Here is a 23,043-nt window from a genome sequence, read left to right on the forward strand (position 1 = left end):
GGGTCTGAAAATTAATGTTTATGTGAAACAAGTACATCATAATAATGAATTACATTATAGAACTGGAACATAACCTCAAACTTTAATGGTTTGTTGATATGTGGAAAATGTGAAACTAATAAAAACAACATTTTCTTTTATTTAATGAGTAATTCAATTGTTCTTTAAACATTGCTTAAGCATTTTAATTGACTATTATTTCCTTTATAGTATTTTCCTCTTTGAAAAACTTATGGTTTCATTTTTATATCTTCCATGTTTTTTTCTATATGCTTTAAAAATCCATTATTACTTATTAGCAATATAAATAGTTTTGTGCTTTTCGATTACACCAATGTCATGTTCTAGCTGTTTCATTTCTTTTTCCAGCTTCTGTTTGCGAATCTTCTTCGGTATGGAGTCTATGAAGACTGAGAGGGACTGGAACTCTTTGTGCACCTCTTCCCAGTTCTTTTTCAGCCCCTGAAAATGATACACAGAACTGAAGACTGAAGCAAATTGCAAAAGTAAGTAAATGGTAAAGAAACTGTACTGATAACAAAATTGTAAACAGGTAAAAGATACTGATGAAAATAACTTTTAAAATGATACATATTTACCAGGGACTTGGCCACAGTAATGAAAAATCCTGTACAGAGGCCAAATTCTGTCCTTGATTGTCTGCTAAATCCCCATTGGGAGTATTTATTTGTGCTGTTTTTAATGTTACTGTACTCATTTTTAACATCAAATATGCATATGCAGGGTTATGAGTGCTATGGTACTAAGCTAACAGCAAACGTTTTGGTAAAAACCAACAACTGAGAATTGATACTGCCAAGTAAAGGACATTTTTGAACAGGAAATTATTTCTTATGAAATTTTTACTTTTTTCTTCATATTATTTTTCCTTTTTTAATCCTCTTTTTATTTCTCTTCAACAGAAAAATCATACCAAAAGTCTTGAGTCTGACTTGCACAACTATATTTTCTTATATTTGACAAAATGGGATTGTAAGAATGCCAAAAATCAATTTTGCAAAGGATGATCATTTATATATCCTTTCAATATATTAGAAAGAACAAATTGTCCTCCCCATAGCCAAGGGATCTATACTTCCCATTAATGTATTCTAGAAATGATTGGAATGTCATTAAATGTATCCCATATGCTAATTCAATAATGTAGTTAATGTTTTATTGTCTCAGAAATCAACAAATTCAAAATTAGGGGTCTCTTAGGAGTGATAAAGTTTTTTTCCATCTCTGCCTGGTTATCATTTCTTATCACAGTGCACTAGGGGGCTCCACTGACAAAATGATCTTAAACTTCTGAGTTTAATTCAATGAATTAACTCTTCATCATTCATTATGGGCACAGATCATTTTATTGACATGAGAGAAAAACTCTAAAACAGACAATGTTATTTAAAATATTGCCTGGAAAACATGATCCTTGAAAAAAAATGGCCATATCTTAGGTTTAAAAGAGGATTAGAGGTATCATATAATAAAGCTTCATAATAAGCTTTCATAGTACAAATTCAAACTTATGGAAAGTTTTTGGGGATGATAAAAGTTCAGAGATATAGTCCCCTGCTTAGGTAAAAATGGTAACAGAATAGGGTACACTGTATGGAATAGATTTGTTGGGGAAAAGCACAATAACAGTCTTTTGCCCTTAAGTAAGATTATATTATAGACCTGGGCAAAGGAAAGAGAGAGGAAAATACCCAGGTTAAATTCTAAAAAGAGGGAAATAGGTTGTCATAGTTCTCAATAGGGCATAAGACATATTCCAAAAAGAAGTCTTCAAAAGAACTCTATGTCTTCATGGTCTTTCATTATGAAATGTGAAATATGTTCCCACAGTGCTCCACAGGAGTACTTATTGCAGAGAGAAATCTATATATGTATGCACTTTCAAATATCAAAGGTTTTTCATAGCCAGTTGGTGATATTTCCATATTACTTCTGGTCACAGCAGCTATACTTTTTCTCTGGATTTTCTTTTAGAGGACAGTTTGCTTTTATCTTCTAATGTATACAACAGTGTTTGGATCAAAGTCAACATATAGAGATGAAAACTAAATAGAACTAACATGTCATATTATGTTGTAGTAGCCTCATTGCTGATTTTAAGATGCCTCCACTTTTTTGTTGTTGTTATTTTATCTTAAAAAAAGTCTTTTATCCATTGCAACAATAGTGCCCCCTCTACTCCTCTTGGGGATCAAACCCAGGGCTCACTGCATGCATCAAACCCAGGGCAAGCACTCTACCACTGAGCCACAGTCCCAGCCTTTTCCATTATTTTCACTTCTTAATTTTTCCCTTTTCTATTTTAAAGCTAAAATAACATTGTTAATTTTGAAAAAATAGGACAATTGGTCATATCATAAGGAGTACCTACTGTTTCACATTCCTTTTGTATCTACCATACCCTCAAATATTCTCCATCTTCTTGCCTGCTCACTGACTAGGGGTGGAGGGCAGGAGTTGATTCCTATGGGCTGTCTCCTGGTTCTTGTGCCCTTTGGCTATTGACTGAGTTCAGCCAAAGCAAGCACTGGTGGAAAGGGAGAGAGGCTGGGTATTCTTACCCCTCTCCCTCAGCACTGCCTGGATGTTAGTTCTAGCTGCACTGTGACTGTGACAGGCGGCCCCTCTTCAGGCTCCAGATTTCACTAGGCCCTGATAACCCTATTACCTGTCCCTGCCCTTCAAGCACAGGTGGTGGTAGACTCCCTTTGTTCTTAGTCATGGGCACCCTCAGTGTCCCTTGTTGGCTTCTTTAATCCTACACTTCACTTCTGTAAGAAGTTCCTTCTTAAATTCTCTTAGAACTCCAGCTGAACATGCTTTCTATTTCCTGCTGGAGCTCTGACTGATAAAGCTACCCTTGGGTACCTCCTATACCTCTCATGGAATTTGTCATGTGTGGTGAGACAAAGACACCAAATGCAGTCAGCCCACAATAATGAGGGTTCTGCATCCATGAGTTAATAGGAAAGATAAAATAATTGGTTTAGGTATAGTTTCAATTATTCTAGAGCTCCATCTAGTGAAAGATATCTGATTTATGGGCATTTTTTAAATATAAATTCAGGGACATAAGAATGAAAATAAAAATACTTTTTTACCTTATTTATACATGTTTGTTGTATTAGAAGGTAGGCTTCCTTACAACGCAAGCTCACCAAGTTGGTAACAAAATATTATTCCATGGGTTCCTACATTAAAACTTTTTGCTCTGCCAGAGAGTCAGTTTTGCTGCATGGAGTTTGTCACTATAACCAAAAGAGATTGTTCTGACATGAAAGTCAGAGTGCTGGCTTCAATAACCAAGTAGAGGGCAGACTGGAAGGCCTTTCAGAGATGTTCCAAAGAGTGACACACCAGTATAAATCACAGAACACTGACCTGGAGAACAGCTTCCCTCTCTTCATCAGAGAGCCTTTTCATAGCTGCTTTCTTAAGGTTTTCCTGGATATAATTGTCATATTCTTCTTGGGCTTTCTTAACTTCCTCATTTCGTTTACATATGTATTCAGGTGTGATCCCATAATCCTGTAAGGATTTTTCAAGAAAAAAATTACTAAAATTCGGAATGCAATCTTACATATGTTTATAAAGCAACCAGGACTAGAGAAAAAAAAGAAATTCTACAGACTTAAAGACTTTGCTCCACATGAAAAAATTCAGTGACTTCCCATAGAGAACTAGTTGATTCTAGTCTTCTAAAACTGAGTTTTATTTGTTTTCCCTCTTCTGAATGTTCCCAGTGCCTGTTCTCATGACTCCATCCTTTACCCCTAAGAGCTGGCTTTTCTTTTCTATATGTTATGTGCTTCTATTTGTATATGTTTCTCAAAATATAAGTAACACCTAATCTACTGAAAAAGCTTTTACCTTGAAATCTCTTGAGTACCTTTGAGGTCTCTTTTTCATGATCTTGTTAAATAAAAGAAGATTAATGTGCCCAAGACATTAGAAAAGCAAAGTCCTTGCATCATATGAAGCCTCTCAAAGAGAAAATTGACTTGGGAACCCTCAAGTTGTTTTTGGAAAGGCAAAATACATTTTTAGGCTCCTGGGCTATTTAGAAGGATTGATAGCGAAGACATCAGCTGTGATTCTTTCAGATTAATGCATGCATTGATTTCATTGTCTACAGAAACAGAACTATTCCACATTCATTCTTCAAAAAGTATTTGAGAAATGTACTTGGTGAAAGGTATAATAGTGAATAAGAAAGGCAAAGTTTCTGCTCTCATGGCATTTGCACTCTGTGGTGAGAGAGATTCACCAAAAACAGACTGCAGTTAGTCCTCCATATCTGAAGGTTCTGCATCCATAGATTCAACCATGGATGGAAAATATTTTTGAAAAAGTGTGTACAGACTCTTTTCATGTCATTCCCCAAACAATACAGTGAAACAACTATTTAAATAGCATTTACATCTGTTTTGGATTTAAAAGTAATTGAGAGATGATTTAAAGCACAGAAGGATGTACATAGTTTGTATGCAAACACTACACTGTTTATGTAAGCAGCTTGAGAACCTGCAGATTTTGGTATCCACGGGGTCTCTGGTGGATATCCAGAGAAAAGACTGTATGAAATAAAATAAAGTAATATAAAGGCTAAAAAGGGTAAAGAAAATAACAGAGGCTACTATAGATAAATAAGGTTGTCAGGGGAGACCCTCTGCGGGAGCAGCAACTGGGAAGTATGGTAGTCACTGAAGTTATTCACAGTGTTCTGGTTCTTCTCTTCCTAGGTATTTGGTAGAACAACACTGTCCTGCTCCCCTTGAAGTAAAATTTAGCTAGGTAACCTGACTTGTCCAGTGTGTGTAGAGGTATCAGTGGATAATCTCATTCTTCTTCTGTTGGGCCTAGTGACAAGCAATGTTTTGAGTTTTCTGGGTCCAAAAAGGACAAGAAGCAGAGCCTCTAAAAAAGTACACTGCCCTATACAGATAAACTCTAAAGGCACAGTGTTTTGGTCAGTTAGTGCAGTGATAAACAGATTAATGCACTTCAGGAAATACAGAGGGCAACAGTTCATTATAACTCAGCACAACTGATATTCATAATGATGATAATTCTGTAGCTTTACACACAAGACTAAATTATAGTCAGCAGACTCCGTTGAAGAAAAGGAATAGCGAGATGCATTTTACGAAAAAATAATCTCATAGATGGGCAAAAGCTTCAGGGATCTGAAATATTTCTAGGTGCTGAATCACTGAAGGTAAGTGTATACTATTAATATTAAACTGCATATAATACAATAATTACTAATAGGGCATTATGTAAAATTGTGGATGTGTAACCTACGTGATTCTGCAATTGGCATTTGGGGTAAAATTGGGAGTTCATAACCCACTTCAATCTAATGTATGAAATATGATATGTCAAGAGCTTTGTAATGTTGTGAACAACCAATAAAAAAATAAATAAATAAAAAAAATAAACTGCATATAATATTCATTCTTCGTTGTACTTTTAGAGGTGCCTAGGCATTGTGTTAAGTTCTTTATAACATTTAATCCTCTTCGTTGTACTTTTAGAGGTGCCTAGGCATTGTGTTAAGTTCTTTATAACATTTAATCCTCAGAACAACCCAATGACTTATTAGAGATCACAGGAGTAGAAAGTGGCAGAACTAGGATTTGAAATGATGTCTCACTACTATTGCTATAGACCTCAAGTAATCATCCACCTTCAATTTGTTTTCACAAATTGTTTCTCAAAATACAAATGACACCTAATTTACTGAAAACTAAAACATGAGGATTACTCAGTTAAAAAATGCTTTGTCTTTAAAAACATTTATTTTCTAATTTATTAATAATATATTTTTGAAATTTAACCCTGATAAATTAAGTGGAATAAATCTTTCATCAGAAATTTAGTGGAATAAATTTTTCATCATTGTTTAATCAGTGACACCAAGAGGACAGTAGGTGCCAGTCTTGTCATGGTTTGGTAAACAAACACAGATATATTAACCTGGTGTTTTTCTGTTTCCATGATGGATTCTCCAAATTTTTTGTTCAATATAGAATATACTTTGAAGTGGGAAACTGAGGCAGAGAGCATCCAAGATGAAGGGCAAAGTGTGTGGCAGTTGGTGGCATAACAATCAAAGAAGAAGAGTTTCTATGTGATAGGGCAGAAATTATGGATTGGAATGACTTTAAGAAGCCTGGATAGGGGCTGGGTTTGTGGCTCAGTGGTCAAGCGCTTGCCTAGCATGTGTGAGGCCCTGGATTGTATTCTCAGCACATACATAAATGAAATAAAGGTTCATTGACAACAACAACAACATAAATAAATAAATAAATAAGCCAGGAGAGAAAATTTTCACTTTTTCCTAACCATGAGACAAGGACTATGAGCACCTTCTTGAGGCCAAGAAGGAGGAAGTATCACAAAGAGCCTTAAGAAACTTTGTCAGCATGTGCAACTGACTTCTAGATTCCTGCTACAACTCTTCCAGAGGTGATCTTGGAATACTGAGTAAGAAGAGTTGCACGGAAAATAAGTTGTGCTCTCTGAGAATAGCCTGAGGTTTCTGTTCTGATTTGCCACAGGCACTGGATTTACCAGGGCAGCTCACTGCACTACAATCACCACTGGAAATTTTCCTTTTTCCTTCCTTCCTCTCTCCCTCCTGTTTTCTTCCCTTCCCTTCACTTCTTCGGTCCCTTCCTTTTTTCTCCCATTTCTTGCCACAACTTACTATTATTTTTCTTTAGGGTTTTGTACTCATTTAACATGTGTTTCAAGCACTTTTATCCTCTATAAGTATATTAAGTATACAAAAAACAACAGGATTTGTATGCTTTTCTTTGTAGGCTTTTTAATTTTAAAGATCTTCTATATCTACACCAGTAAACCCAAGCTTCTCTAAAATCCACCAATGAAATTATATGCCTAGCTTATAAACATGTTTTCAGATAGAAATGAAGGACCCGAAAGAACTAGATTATTTGACAGTGCTTTCAAGGCTTTGCATCAAACTAGAAATAGATAAATATATAGTAAATGTGCTTTTAGTGACATTTTCACCTCACCCCAAATTAAAATATTTCAGAAAAATTGTTATAATTATGAAATATATTAATAACTGAAATTAAGGAACGTAATTGTAAATTTCACCTACTGAACTCTGTGGGATTTGTTCATTACAATTTCTCCGTTATCATCACATTATATTTGGACCAAACACAGATTGCTAGGGAATGGGAACTGGCAATCTAGATAATTTGTTCAGAGAAAGCACTATTAATGATAACATAGACAGTTGTTAGGAATACCACATTTAAGTTATTTAAATCTCAGTTCTCTCAAAATGGATCAAGGAGCTCGACATTAAACCAGAGACACGGCATCTGATAGAAGAAAAAGTAGGGTATGATCTACATACTGTGGGATCGGGCTCCAAATTCCTCAATTGGACACCCATAGCGCAAAAGTTAACAACTAGAATCAACAAATGGGACTTACTCAAACTAAAAAGTTTTTTCTCAGCAAAAGAAACAATAAGAGAGATAAACAGGGAGCCTACATCCTGGGAACAAATCTTTACTCCACACACTTCAGACAGAGCCCTAATAACCAGAATATACAAAGAACTCAAAAAATTAGACAATAAGATAACAAATAACCCAATCAATAAATGGGCCAAGGACCTGAACAGACACTTCTCAGAGGAGGACATACAATCAATCAATAGTACATGAAAAAATGCTCACCATCGCTAGCAGTCAGAGAAATGCAAATCAAAACTACCCTAAGATACCATCTCACCCCAGTAAGATTGGCAGTCATTAGAAAGTCAAACAACAATAAGTGCTGGAGAGGATGAGGGGAAAAGGGCACTCTTGTTCATTGCTGGTGGGACTGAAAATTGGTGCAGCCAATTTGGAAAGCAGTATGGAGATTTCTTGGAAAGCTGGGAATGGAACCACCATTTGACCCAGCTATTCCCCTTCTCGGTCTATTCCCCAAAAACCTAATAAGAGCATGCTACAGGGACACTGCTACATCGATGTTCATAGCAGCACAATTCACGATAGCAAGATTGTGGAATCAGCCTAGATGCCCTTCAATAGATGAATGGATAAAAAAATGTGGCATTTATACACAATGGAGTATTACTCTGCATTAAGAAATGACAAAATCATAGAATTTGGAGGGAAATGGATGGCATTAGAGCAGATTATGCTAAGTGAAGCTAGTCAATCTTTAAAAAATAAATACCAAATGACCCCTTTGATATAAGGGGAGTAAACAAGGACAGGGTAGGGACAAAAGTTTGAGAAGAAGATTTACATTAAACAGGGATGAGAGGTGGGAGGGAAAGGGAGTGAGAAGGGAAACCGCATGAAAATGGAAGGCGATCCTCAGGGTTATACAAAATGACATATAAGAGGAAAGGAGGGGTAAGACAAGATAATACAAATCGAAGAAATGATTTACAATAGAAGGGGTAGAGAGAGAAAAGGGGAGGGGAGGGGAGGGGAGGGGAGGGGGGATAGTAGAGAATAGGACAGACAGCAGAATGCATCAGACACTAGAAAGGCAATTTGTCAATCAATGGAAGGGTAACTGATGTGATACAGCAATCTGTATACGGGGTAAAATTGGGAGTTCATAACCCACTAGAATCAAACTGTGAAATATGATGTATTAAGAACTATGTAATGTTTTGAACGACCAACAATAAAAAAAAAAATCTCAGTTCTCACTTTAAACATGACAAGGCTACCTTTTTATTGATGTACTTTGGAATTAGTCCTGAAGTTTCAAGATCATGCTTGTCCCCAGTTCTTTTGTCAACATAAACTGGCTTAGGCTTTTTAGCCACTCCCATGATGACATCGGCTGCATTTGTATTTATAAAATTTTTTCCACTCTGTATTCCCATGACTGGATGATCAGTCCTCAGTGGCACAGTAGGCTTCCTGGGCTGATTCCAATCAAATTTTTTTTCTGTTAAATATAACATTTCCTTGTTAATATTAAGTATCAACATTGCTACTCAATACTATTTATAATATCCAGATATTGGGATTCTATTAATAATAAATTCAAATACCTATAGTAAAAAGTTCTTACTATCCCCAAACTTATTGAGTTGGGTACATTAATTATGTAGGGCTTTATATATGTCAATCATACCTCAATAAAATAGTTAAGAATATAAGGAATCAAAATACAAAAATATTAAGTACAACATAATCAAATAATATGTTGAAAAAGAGTATAAAAATCTTAGGGAGAAGGATAAGCATCCTAAATCATATGCTAGCTCACTAATACACTTTTACTATCTACTATGAGATATATTTTATAAAGACTACAATAATAAATGGTCAGCTCTGTTTAAAATGCTTATATAAGGAACACTAAAAACTTATGGGGACTATCAATATTACCAATAATTGTTTCTTCAGAAGAAAATTACTGTAAAATCATCAAATAAATAAATTGAGCTTGATATATTGAAAGCCTATGAATCTATGGATTTTTTTCACTTAAATTATTATTATTATTGTTATTATGTATAAAAATCTTGGAATAGCCATATAGACAAAACACAGCTTAACAAATAAAATATCACCAATGTAGTTGAAATTTCATATCCATTCTTACCTGACTGCCCCTCATTTCCTAAAGTAACTACTTTCCAGAATGTATTTTATTTCTCTATACAACATGCTGTTCATTAAACACAGATGAAATTCATTATTTTTACATAATCTCTTCAGCTCAGCTATTCCAACCAATCTATTTTTTTTTTTTTTTTTGGTCCTGGGGATCAAACCCAGGGCCTTGTGCCTGCAAGACAAGCACTCTACCAACTGAGCTATATCCCCAGCCCACAACCAATCTACTTTGATACAGTCATAACAACATGGTGTGTCAAAATGCCAAAATGTAAATAATAATAATTTATTTCCAAGAACTGAATGCAACAACTATCTTCGAAAGGTCTTACTTCAATCTTAAGTTCGTCACTATTTCTAGAGACTTTGACTTTATGCACTTCTACATTGTTTGTTTATGGGTTTATATAACTTATATTATCTGAAAAACAATACTTATTGTTAAAAGTTATGGACTGGGTATAGACGGAGGAGAGGGATAGCTGGGTCAAATGGTGGTTCCATTCCCAATTTTCCAAGAAATCTCCATACTCCTTTCCATAACACAGCCACATCAATGTTTATAGCAGCACAATTCACAACAGCTAAACTGTGGAACCAACCTAGATGCCCTTCAATAGATGAATGGATAAAAAAATGTGGCATATATACACAATGGAATATTACTCATCAATAAAAGAGAATAAAAGCATGGCATTTGCAGGTAAATGGATGGAGTTAGAGAAGATAATGCTGAGTGAAGTTAGCCAATCCCAAAAAGCTAAATGCCAAATGTTTTCTTTGATATAAGGAGGCTGATTCATAGTGGGATAGGGAGAGGGACCATGGGAGAAATAGACAAACTCTAGATAGGGCAGAGGGGTAGGAGAAGAAGGGAGGGGGCATGGGGTTATTAATGATGGTGGAATGTGATGATCATTATTATCCAAAGTACAGATATGAAGACATGAATTCGTGTGAATATACTATGTATACAACCAGAGATATGAAAAACTATGCTCTATATGTGTATTAAGAATTGTAATGCATTCCACTGTCATATATAAATAAATAAGTCATGGACTGGATTAATCTTGTTAGGAGCCAAATTGAATTCTTAATCCCCAGCACCTCAAAGTGTGTGTCTTTGGGATTAAGGTCCTAAAAGAGTTAAGCTAAAATGAAGGACTACAGTAGCCCTTAATCTGAGTGGTGTCCTCATAAAAAGAAATTTGGACAGACATACAAAGAGGGAAGACCATGTGAAGACACAGAAAAGAAAACCATCTATCTATAAGCCAAGGAGAAATGCCTTAGAAGAAACCAATCCTGTTTGACATCCCAATGATGGACTTTTCTTACTTCCAGAACTGCTGTCTCTCACTGGACAGTTTTGGATAGTTTTAAAGCTCCTGCAACACCCTGATTATGAGTGTGTATGGCGTGGCACTTGGGAATGACCCCAGGGCCTCACACATGCTGAATATGGACACTATCACTAAGTTACATCTTCAGCTTTAACCCTGAATTTCTTAGTTATTCTTTAGGCTAGTTAAAATTTGCATTTGCTTTTGCCTTACAATATTTATGAGAGAAGAGATGGATTTCAGGAAGAAGCTTTATTTTATCTATAAGAAGACTTATTTTTTCATTTATTTGATACATAGGATTCATGTAGTTTGGTAGTTGTATTATATAATATGCTTAGCCTTAGGGCAGATACATGAGGACCCAAGGGATATTGCTGGTCTCAAGGCATTGAAAATATTGAGTTCTATTTTAAGATTTTCCAGTATTCTCAAAAGGTATTGTTGGTCACAAAATACCAAGACTCCACTAGAAGAAAATAGAAAAGAGACTTTGGAAGTCATGAATTAAGCATGAATTTTTTATTTTCAACTTGCTTTTTCCATATTTCCTAATAATTACCTTTCCCTTTGTCATAGGGTATGGTTTATTTAAGAGGATTATAGGACATAAAACACTGCCACAATGTGATGTACTTTCACTTGTGCCAAAATGTACACCCCAAGTTGGGCTTGAGATGTTACACTATTTCCTTGATGCCAGCAGACATAAAAAGGACAACATTTTAAAGAGAAATACTCATTTGGCTCTTTTCTTTCCTGCCCTAAGACATCAAGCAAGACATACCTAGGATAGGAAGAGTGTGATTTCATGGAGACTTTGACACACATCTACTTCCCTACACTCTCATGTTCCTAATAGCCTTCTTTCCTGATATCAATATACTCTATGAATTGACTCAACTACATAATTTTTGAGGTCCACTATAAAACAAAAACATAGGGCTACACAATAAAAAACTATTAAGAGTTTCAATATTGCTAGAGCAGAGCATTAAATCAAATGTGGGACCCTTCTAAATGCAGGTGCTATGCAACTGCATGGGTAGCACATTCATGAAGCTGGCACTCATTCATGAAGCCTCTTCCACACTTCATGGGTGTGCTTTGTGGTCATAGATTCTGAGAAAGTGAAAGCCTATACTCAAAAATGAGCCTGGGATTGCTTTAACAACTAGTAGTAACTGCAATTTTCATCTCTTAGAAAAAAGATCAGAGAAAGAGCTTGGGGTGTAGCTTGGTGGTAGAGCACTTGCCTAGTATATGCAAAGACCTGGGTTGGATTTCCGCACCAAGAAAAAAAAAATTCAACAAAGTTTAAATGCTTGAGAGATCTTGCTCATTAATCAGAAACTATCTGGGGTTTTAGGCTTCTGAAAATAATTGTTGTTTTTAATTGAAGCCACATAAGTAGGAATTGAAATGAGGAGGCACTTAACGCTAGGAGTGGGGCTTTACTGGACAAACCAAGATGGAGTTCAAGATGCTTGCCCCATCAGCAGTCCATTTTGGGGGCAACTTATCCCTTCCCACTCTCTTTTTCTACTATATTCTCTACTTCTACTTTCTTCTAGTCACCCAAGTTCTGCTTAATATCAGGCAAAGTTGCTATTACCTATTCATATTCAATATTTATTGACAATAAAATAATTTTTAGCTAAATTAGCTAATATTTTGTTAATTTTTTTTAGTTGTAGGTGGACACAATACCTTTATTTAATTTATTTTTATGTGGTGCTGAGGATCAAACCTACTGCCTTACCCATGCAAGGCAAGCGCTCTACTCACTGAGCTATGACCCCAGCCCTAAATTAGCTAATATTTTCAATATTAAAAAGAAAAAGTGATAAAACCTACTGGGTGGTAGAGTTTTTTCCTTCGAATGTTTCTTTAGGAAATCCTTTGGAGTAGGTACTTCAACTTTAGCTGGTCCCATAGTTTTCATTGCAGTTTTAATTTTTTTCATGTCATTTTTTATAGTTGTCTTAAAAATTGATTTGTACCTGAAATTGAATTTATAAAGTCATAAAGTCATAGTGTTTGTTTTTCTAGCAATAATATTTCAAGTTTAAAAATAGGCACACATTTCTAATTTACATACGACTATATTCATATGGAGAACAATAGCAATAAAGTAACTTGATATGAGCCCTGAGAATGAGCCTTGTGAAATCTAGATGGAAGCACTGGCCTAAGAAATAGGTGCCAGGACAAAGGTATTGCATTTTCTTATTGTCTTCTGAACATCAGTACCGTAGGCTGTGATGACCCCTCTGTTATTCCTGATATTAGTAATTTGTGTCTCCTCCCTTCTTCCCTCCCTTTCTTTTTCCCCAATCCTTATTAAACTTGCAGGAATTTATTAATTTTATTGATCTCAAAGAACTAGAATTTTATTGATTTTCACTGATGGAGATATGTTCTCCATTTTAATGATTACTGCACTGATCATTATTATTTCTTTTCTTTAGGTTTAATTTTCTTTCTTTTTTCTGTAGTTTCTTAAGGTACAAGTTTAAGTATTAGATTTTAAACCTTTATGCTTTATCTAATATAAGTTTTTAAAGCTATAAAATTCCCTCAGCACTGCTTTAGCAACATCCATAATTTTGATTCATTATGCCTAATTTCATGTAACCCAAAATACCTTTAAAATTACATTTTTATATCTTTGAGAAGTTTGTTTAGATAAGCTTGTTCAGTTTCATATATTTGGGCTTTCCAGGAACCTCTCTAAATGATTTCTAATTTATTTCCTTGATATCTGGAGAATATACTTTATATAACTTCAATCCTTTCAAAATTTGTGATACTCACTCAATGACACAAAATATGGTCCAGTCTGGCAAGTGTTCTGTATATGCTTGAAAAAAAGCATATTATGCTAATCATGGATAAAGTGTTTTTTAAATGACAGTTAGATCAAACTGGTTGAGGATATTTTCAGGTGAACTTCCTGTTTTCTTGTACTTACTGATTTTGTACCTTTTCTATTTCCTGAAAGAGAAATGCTGACATCTCTGACTATAATTATGGAGATGGTTAACTCTTTTAACTCAAACAGCTTTTGCTTCATATATTTTGAGGCACTGTTAGTGTTGCTTTATCATCTTTAAAAACTGACCACCACTTCATCATTATAAAATACACTCTTCATTCCTTTAAAATTCTGTACTCTAAAATCTACTGTCTGATACTATTATAGACATTCCAGCATTCCTTTATGATATAGTATATATTTTTCCATCCATAGAGTTTTTACTTGTCAGTGTCTTAATTTTTAAGAGATATTTCCTAAAAATATAGAATTTTCAACATCATTCTAAATGGAGAAAAATTAAAAGCGCTCCCTCTAAAAACTGGAAAAAGACAGAGATGCCCTCTTTCACCACTTCTATTCAACACAGTCCTTGAAACTCTAGCTAGAGCAATCAGACGGATGAAAAAAAGTAAAGAGATATACACAGGAAAATAATAACTCAAAACTATCACTATTTGCTGATGACATGATTATATATTTAGAAGATCTGAAAAATTCCACCAGAAAACTTCTAGAACTAATAAATGAATTCAGCAAAGTAGCAGGATATAAAATCAATACCCATAAATTAAATGAATTTCTATACATAACCAATGAATCCACTGCAAGAGAAATTAGGAAAAGTACCCCATTCATAATAGCCTCAAAAAACCCAAAATAGTCAGGAATCAATCTAACAAGAGGTGAAAAACCTCTACAATGAAAACTACAAAAGTCTAAAGAAATAAATTGAAGAAGATCTTAGAAGATGAAAATATCTCCCATGCTCTTGGATAGGCAAAATTAATATAGTCAAAATGGCCATACTATCAAAACTGTTTTACAGATTTAATGCAATTCTTACTAAAATCCCAAAGACATTCTTCATAGAACTATAAAAAGCAATTATGAAATTCATTCGGAAAAATAAGAAACCCAGAATAGCCAAAGCAAGCCAAAGCAAAAAGAGTGAAGCAGGAGGCATCACAATACCAGATGTTAAACTATACTTCACAGCAATAGTAACCAAAATGTCATGGTATTAGTACCAAAGTCAACATGTAGACCAATGATACAAAATAGAAGACACAGACACAAACCCACAGAAATATGGTTACTTCATACTAGATAAAGGTGGAGAAAAGTAGCCTATTCAACAAATGGTATTGGAAAACTGGAAACCCATATGTAGCAAAATGAAATTAAATCTCTCTTATCCTGCACAAAAAATCAACTCAAAGTGAATGAAAGACTTAGACACTAGAACAGAGACCCAGTGCCTAATAGGAAAAAAGGTAGGCCCAATTCTTCATCGTGTTGTCTTAGGACTTGACTTCCTTTACAAGACCCCTAAAGTGTAAGAAGTAAAATCAAGAACCAATAAATGGGATGGATTCAAACTAAGAAGCTTCTTCTCAGCAAAGGAAATAATCAATAATATGATGAGAGTGCCTGAAGAATGGGAAAAAATCTTTACCACACACACCTCAGAACACTAATCTTCAGGATATATAAAGAACTCAAAAGACTTAACACCAAAAAAATTAAAATCAATCAATCAATCAATCAATAAATGGGCTAAGGAACTGAACACACACTTCACAGAATACGAAATACAGTTGATCAACAAACATATGAAAAAATGTTCATCATCTCTAGCAATTAGAGAAATTCAAACCAAAACTACTTTAAGATTTCATCTCATTCCAGTCAGAATGGCAATTATCAAAAATACAAGCAATAATAAGTGTCGGCGAGGATGTAGGGGAAAAGGCACACTGATACATTGCTGGTGGGACTACAAATTGGTGCAACCATTCTGGAAAGCAAAACCTTAGAAAACTTGGAATTGATCCACCATTTGACCTAGCTGTCCCACTCCTGTTGGGGGGGTCATACCCAAAGGACTTAAAATTAGCATATTACAGTTATGCAGCCACATCAATGTTTATAGCAGCTTAATTCACAATAGCTAAACTATGGAACCAACCTAGATGCCCTTCAACAGATGAATGGATAAAGAAAATGTGGTACATATCACAATGGAATATTACTCAGCCTTAAAGAAGAATGAAATTGTGGCATTTGCAGGGAAATGGAACTAGAGAAGATCATGATAAGCGAAATAAGCCAATCCCCAAAAAACAAAAGCCAAATGTTTTCTCTGATAAGGGGATGCTGATCCATAGTGGGGTGGGGAGTAGAGAAGAATGAAGGAACTTTGATTTTTGTAGAGGGCAATGATGGGAGGGATGGGGCTGTGGGGATGGGAAGGACAGTAGAATGAGATAGACATTATTATCCTATATACATGTATGATTACACTACTGGAGTGACTGCACCATGTACAGCCATAGGAATGAGAAGTTGTGTTCCATTTGTGTATAATATGTTAAAGTTCATTCTACTTTCATGTATAACTAGAAAAAAATTAAAACGTATATAGAATTTTTTATCCAACCAACAATCACTTATATTTGGCATATTTAGACCATTCACATTTAATATAATTTACAAGTATGTTTGTTGTTAAATCTTCCATGTTGCTGGATTTTCCAGCAACATATCCCATTGATTATTGCTTCTGTCTCTATTCTGCCTTGGTTTTGTTTTATTTTGGTGCTTTACAGTACACATGTTTAACATTTCATAGCCTACCTTCAAATAATATTATGCCACTTCATATATGCTGTAAGATTTGGGGCAGGGATGTTGCTCTAGAAAGCAGGAGGCCCTGCACTTCCAAAACAAAACAAAACAACCCAAACAACAACAAAAACTTACAAAACAATATTGCATTCACTCCACTCTTACTTATGTCCTAGTATTGTCACATATTTTACTTCTCTGTCAAAAAACCTCATAATTCATTGAGATAGTTTTTTTTAAATATAGCCAAATATGTCTTAAAGAGATTTGAAAAAAGTTCATATTTACTCATATATTTATCATTTCCAGTAGTCTTCATTCTGTTGTGTAAATCTAAGTTGCCAAATGGTACCATTCCTTCAGCACAAGAAATTTGCTGTCCTTTTTCTCCCCTCTATGCAATGTTTCTTTTTTCTTCTCTGACTGCATTTTAAGATTTTTCTCTTTATTAAGAGTTTTAATACATTTGATTATAATGTCCCTTGGTCTGGTTTTCTTCTTCTCCTTCTCCTCTTCTTCTTTTTTTCTCTGCTTGGTGTTCATTGTAATTCTTGAATCTATGGATTTAGAGATTTCACCAAACTTGACAATTTTTTTTTACTTTTATGCAAATATTTCCTATTTATCTAGCTTTTCCCTCATTTTCTGTGATTACATTTAGACCTATATTAAGCTGCTTGATATTGTCCCTTGCTCACCAATACTCTGTTCTCTTTTTCAGACTTTTTTCTCTGTTTAATTTTGTATTGTTCCATTGTCTTCAAATTCACGTATATTTTCTTCTTTAGTGTCTTAGCTGCTGTTAATCCATTCTGGTATACTATTTTCATTTTGGACATAGTATTCTTTATTTCTAGAAGTTAGATTTGGATCTTTGGGTTATTGTTGGTTCCTCTTCCATTTCTCTCCATACCTTGATTCTGCTTTCCTCTATCTTTCTGAACACATCATGAATATGTAAAATAACTGTTTTAATGTCCTTGTCTATTAATTCTCTCATTGATGTCATTTGTATGTCTGTTTCACATTGACTGATTTTACATGTTATGCTTTGTATTTTCATGGTTTTTTGTATGCCTAGTAATTTTTGATTGGATGCCAAACACTGTGAATTTTACAATATTGATTGCTCAATTTTTCTCTTTCCTTCTTTTGGCATTTTTGAAAATTGTTCTTAAGCTTTATGCTGGGATACAGTTATGATAGTTGGAAACAATGTGACCATTTTAAAGCTTGCTTTTAAGTTTTACAGTAGGACTACTTTAGATTTGAACCCTCAACTGAGGTAATATGCTCTGAGAGCGCCAATGACTGTGTATTAGGAGGTGTCTCTACTGACTAGTGAGGATGTGAATTTTACCTGGCACTGCAGCTTTTTGGCCGTGATTTCCTTGCTTTGGTAGTTTCATTACACACACACACACACACACACACACTCCTACTCTCCTCTCTGGTACACTACACTGAATTCCAGTGACTTTTGCCTTCCCAAACTCTGTATTCTGTCCTCTTAACTCTGGGAAATTCCTAGGCACTGTTGAAATTCTCTGTATGGAGAACGTTAGGGCAATTATAGGATTTGCCTCATTCATTTCTTTCTTTTAGGGAAGAATGCTTTGTGCTGCCTGTTGTCTAGTGTTTGAAATTCATTATTTCATATCTTTTTTTGGTCGTTCCCGTTGCTTAAGGTGAGAGGTTACATTCCATCCCTAATTGGAAGAAGGTTATCTATACTACTTTGAACAATTTGTAGTCTCTTCTCCCTTGTGCAGATAATTTATTTGGAAAATCACTGATTGATTGATTGATTTTTTTGATTTTGGGGTCTTTCCTCAATATTGAACTCAGTGGTTGGGAACCCATTATGGTCTAAATTAAATGAGTTCATTAGACATCTTCAGGAAATAATATTCAGGTATTAAAATAATAATAATAATAATATTCATGTCTTAAAATAATAATATTCTTGTCTTAAAATTCCCAGGGAAGTTGGGATTGGAAGAAATGGTGTCATAATCAATAACAATGAAACAATGTACATCTACTCCTACCTCTTTTTAAATTGCAATTTTGTGATTCAGATTTTTTTGTGAGCCTACTTATCTATAATGTTATAACTGGCTCTATTTTTTGCTTATTATTTGACAGGCTAGAATAATTCATTATTGTCATCTTCAATAAATGTGACACAACTACATCATATTGTCAACCATCACCATATAATAAGTCAGATCATTAACATGAGGAACACATTTTGTAATATTTTTTATAAGGCACACAAAAAATGATAGTGCTCAAAAGTTGGGATAGTTTGAAAAAACTTAATAGGGATTTTCCCCCCTAATGAATGATGATGGGCAACTGAGTAACAACTGTGTGTGTGTGTGTGTGTGTGTGTGTGTGTGTGTGTTTGTGTCTATCTTTAAATTTTAGGCCAATATTATTGCAATGTTACACTCCTTTGTGGAACAACAAACTCTGGAGATTAGACTCTATTAAAAAGTTCTTCACATTATTTCTTGCGGAGAATTTTTACAGGTAAATCAATACTCCGTAAGTTCACCTATCGGCATTGAAGTGAGAGTCTTTAATTCAGTCTCATGACTATATCTAGTAATTAATTTTTCAAAAACAGACACCAATTCTATCTCTAGCCTAGTTGTTTGTCTAAGGTAGGCTCTACACTTAATTGGTTACAACACTGTATGCCATTGAGTATAATTATTATTTTATTGCTGCTTAATATTTGTCACTATTCTATGATTTTCACAATAATAATTTAATTCTCAAAACAACCCTAAGAGATAAGTAATATTTTTTTAGTTTTATGGAAGAAAAAACAGGCCTGTAAAGTTGACGTGGGGAGGAAGAACAGGAGCTGAGACTGAGACACAAATTTGATATTAAGGCCCAGATCTTTAATCAGTCTGCACACTGCCTGAATAAATGAAACGAAACTAATAAGCACTTTTTGCTTCAATAGTGTGCATATTTTAGTCTTCTAATGATTTACTATGTAGTATATAGTTTTGTTATTTATAATACTCCTTTGTTCTAATGTATTGGGGCAAAGATATCAAAGAAAATGGGAAATGATGATAGTACTAATACACCGAACACATTAATAGAAATAGCATTATTTTTTTATTATTGGATATCCATCATGATTAAATTTTTAAAAACTAAAACTACATACCCCTTTATCTTACCTGTGTCCTTGAGGACAGTCTTATTCTTAAGAATTTGAGTCACGATGTCTGGTTAAGATAATAAACAGATATACACAGACTAACACACTTTTCTTCTAAACACAACCTCTTTTGTGGGGTAGTTACCAGGGATTGAACTCAGAGGCACTCAACCACTGAGCCACATCCCCAGCCCTATTTTGTATTTTATTTAGAGACAGGGTCTCACTGAGTTGCTTAGCGCCTCTCTGTTGCTGCGGCTTGCTTTGAACTTGTGCCTCCCCACTGGAAATACAGGTGTATACTCCCGCACGTGGCTAGAAACAACTTCTTATACCACAATATATTATATATACTGCTTAATATATTAATCCTTACTTTTTAATTGAATAATCTTCTTGAAAAAAGTTTACTTACCTACAAATTTCCCTGGCAACAAATTCTAAAGAATGATGTTGGCATATTTTATCTCTCAACATCTTAAGGTATATATAAAGACCTCTTACTATGTGTTATTTTATCTGTAGAAATCTGAGAGGTAACAACTCAAAATGAATAAATAGCAAGTCAATAACCGCATATGGTAGCTGTGATTTCCCTTGCTAACAAAAAATCGGATTTGTCCTTCCCTTCATCTGTATGTTTAAAGGGGAAAATAGTCTTTTTTGAATTATCCCTTCCATTACATAATTTCCCAGATTTTTTAATTCTTCTACATTACTTAAGTGATTCTATTAATTGTACCATATCTTCATTTGTTTAACTGTTTTTCCTGATTTTGAACCTTTTAGATAAAAAGTAAGGTCTAACTGTGTGTGTATGTGTGTGTGTGTGTGTGTGTGTGTGTGTGTGTTGTATAAACATGAAAAGAGCATTTGGATAAAAGTAATATAAGAGATAAGATAGTGTTTTATTATTGTGGAAATCTTCAGGGATTGCCTAGCTAGATGAGAAATATGAATAGTAGATTCTGAAATTATCATAAGACTGAGACCATAGATTGCAGCAATGGTAATTTTAGTATAAAATTTCATTATACCGAAAACAAAAGATTTTGGATTTTTTTTCTTTCTTTGAATATAAGTTCATCAAAAAGTTTGCTGCTTTCCTCAATTAAATTCTTGCAATTAAATTCAGCAAACTAAATAGGAAAGATCCTCAGGATAAAAATGACTATGTGCGCTGGGTTCGATCCTCAGCACCACATAAAAATAAAATAAAGATGTTGGGTCCACCGAAAACTGAAAAATAAATATTAAAAAATTCTCTCTTCTCTCTCTAAAAAAATGACTATGTCATCTAAGAATTCATAATAGCCAAGAAACAGATTGTTCAGCAAAGTCAAATACATAATGAGACTTTAAGAAAGTAAATGTTAGAAAGACTTCAGAATTATACAGATTGTTACTGATGGTGAAAACTGAATTCACCCTAACAGAATGTTCTTTTGGCACCACTTTTGGATGCTTTTCATTTCCTCTCACTTAGTCCTTTTTCTATGTATTTCTTCAGAATAAAAGCAAGGCAAGGAGTTTTTGCTGACACTCCAACATCTCCAAGAACTGATATAGTAGCACTGTTATACACTTAATAGGAGCTCAATTAATGCATTCCAAATGAATAGTGATTATTCTTTTAAGTGATCAAATTCTTTTTTTTTTTTTTTGGAAAAAAAAAGTCTAGATACAGTAAAGCTTTTAAATTTACTAATGAACATAATACCTATCTAAGAAAATATCTTAACATTCAAATTTAGTATTCTATAGAAAGTACAACCTACCAAGGTGTTACAGAGAGGAGGAACTTTATCTTGTATAGTATACAGGAATTTTGGACCAAAAGTTGGGTCAACAGTACATGATTTGAACTTTCTTTCATAAACTCTGAAAACTGTATCCTAGTTTAGTTTACACTCCTCTTTTCAATTTCTACTAGATTTTAAGAAACTAATGGAAATACAATACAGGTATTGCTCCAATTAAAACCAGATGCTCAGGTTTAAAACTGAATGACTTGCCCATTTGTTTTGCTACACACCCCAAGTAAATGATAAGTAAAAATTATTGACGTCATACTCAAAAGAGACCTTTGAGACTATCTAATCCACTTGTTTTCCAGATTGAAAAACAAATAAAAATTTAGTTTTAGAGTATATTTTTTTTAGCCTAGTGCTCTTTTAAAGGTAATATTGACATATATAGGAACAGGATAAAGATAAATGAAAGGATATATTTCAAGACCTATGAGGAAAAAGATTTTCTCTACCAGTTAACTTTTCTCCCCACAGATTTAATTAAGTTCTAAGAAGTACTTACACAGGCAAATAACTGGACTGTTTATTTGTGGTTCCCTTTGTGAGATTTGGGTGAAATTAGTGGGTACTAACAATTTTGTTAAAATTTTAACCAAATTACATATTTTTGGGTTGCTAGCCAACCATTATTCACTCCACTATTCCATTAAACCTGAAAAAAAGACCTTAAAATATATTCTATCTACTTTGTTTAGCCAATCAAAAGACCGAGGCTCAGAAACAAATGGGAATTTTTATTTTACAATAATCTTGGGGAAAAATATTCTGCCTTTAGAGAGGGAGTAGTAGTGCAGTTAGAAATACAACACTTGGCTCCTGAAATCAAACATCAAATGTCCTTATACAGAATAATAAAACTGATTTTTTTCTTTTGAATAACATCATGACATATTATGCTATTTTGTATAACACATCACATATAATTAGATAAGTTACAAAAATGACATAATGTATTAATAGGAGGCTAAGTGTAACATAATAAAATTACCATCTTATAGCACGGGACTGTCATCTGAATTGTGAAAAGCTAAACACCTAGATTTTTCGACCTCTAAGAAGTCGTCATCCAAGGTTACTTCATTGAGACAAAAATATATTTTATTTTTAAGAGTCCATAAATATTCCAATAAAATCATATTGGTATTGGTTAAGAAAAAAGAAAGAAAAAAGAAAGTCCTGTATTATGTATACTTAGTTAATCTGGACATGGAATCATTATTTCTTATTCTTGTTTACAACCTTTGCTTACCCACATACCTAGGAGGCTGAGGCGGCTCCTTCAAGTCACTGGGTATGAGGTTATAAATGCTCTCAGTAAAGCACGATGAATCCATCATCACCAAATGACTTCTTCACTACTGTT

General features: G+C 34.2%; 1 protein-coding gene across 1 annotated transcript; it reads right to left on the minus strand.

Annotated features, from left to right (window-relative positions):
- Positions 1–9: 9 nt before the first annotated feature.
- Enkur (enkurin, TRPC channel interacting protein) lies at positions 10–23,014 on the minus strand. Its single transcript, XM_026401206.2, has 5 exons — positions 22,938–23,014; positions 12,869–13,014; positions 8,765–8,988; positions 3,403–3,549; positions 10–462 (listed from the first exon to the last, which is right to left on the minus strand). Exons 1-5 carry the CDS (start codon positions 23,012–23,014, stop codon positions 289–291), a joined length of 768 nt encoding a protein of 255 aa, XP_026256991.2. The 3' UTR covers positions 10–288.
- Between the last annotated feature and the right edge of the window lie 29 nt (positions 23,015–23,043).

Source organism: Urocitellus parryii, chromosome 9 (assembly GCF_045843805.1).
Source record: "Urocitellus parryii isolate mUroPar1 chromosome 9, mUroPar1.hap1, whole genome shotgun sequence".
Classification (NCBI taxonomy): Eukaryota; Metazoa; Chordata; class Mammalia; order Rodentia; family Sciuridae; genus Urocitellus; species Urocitellus parryii.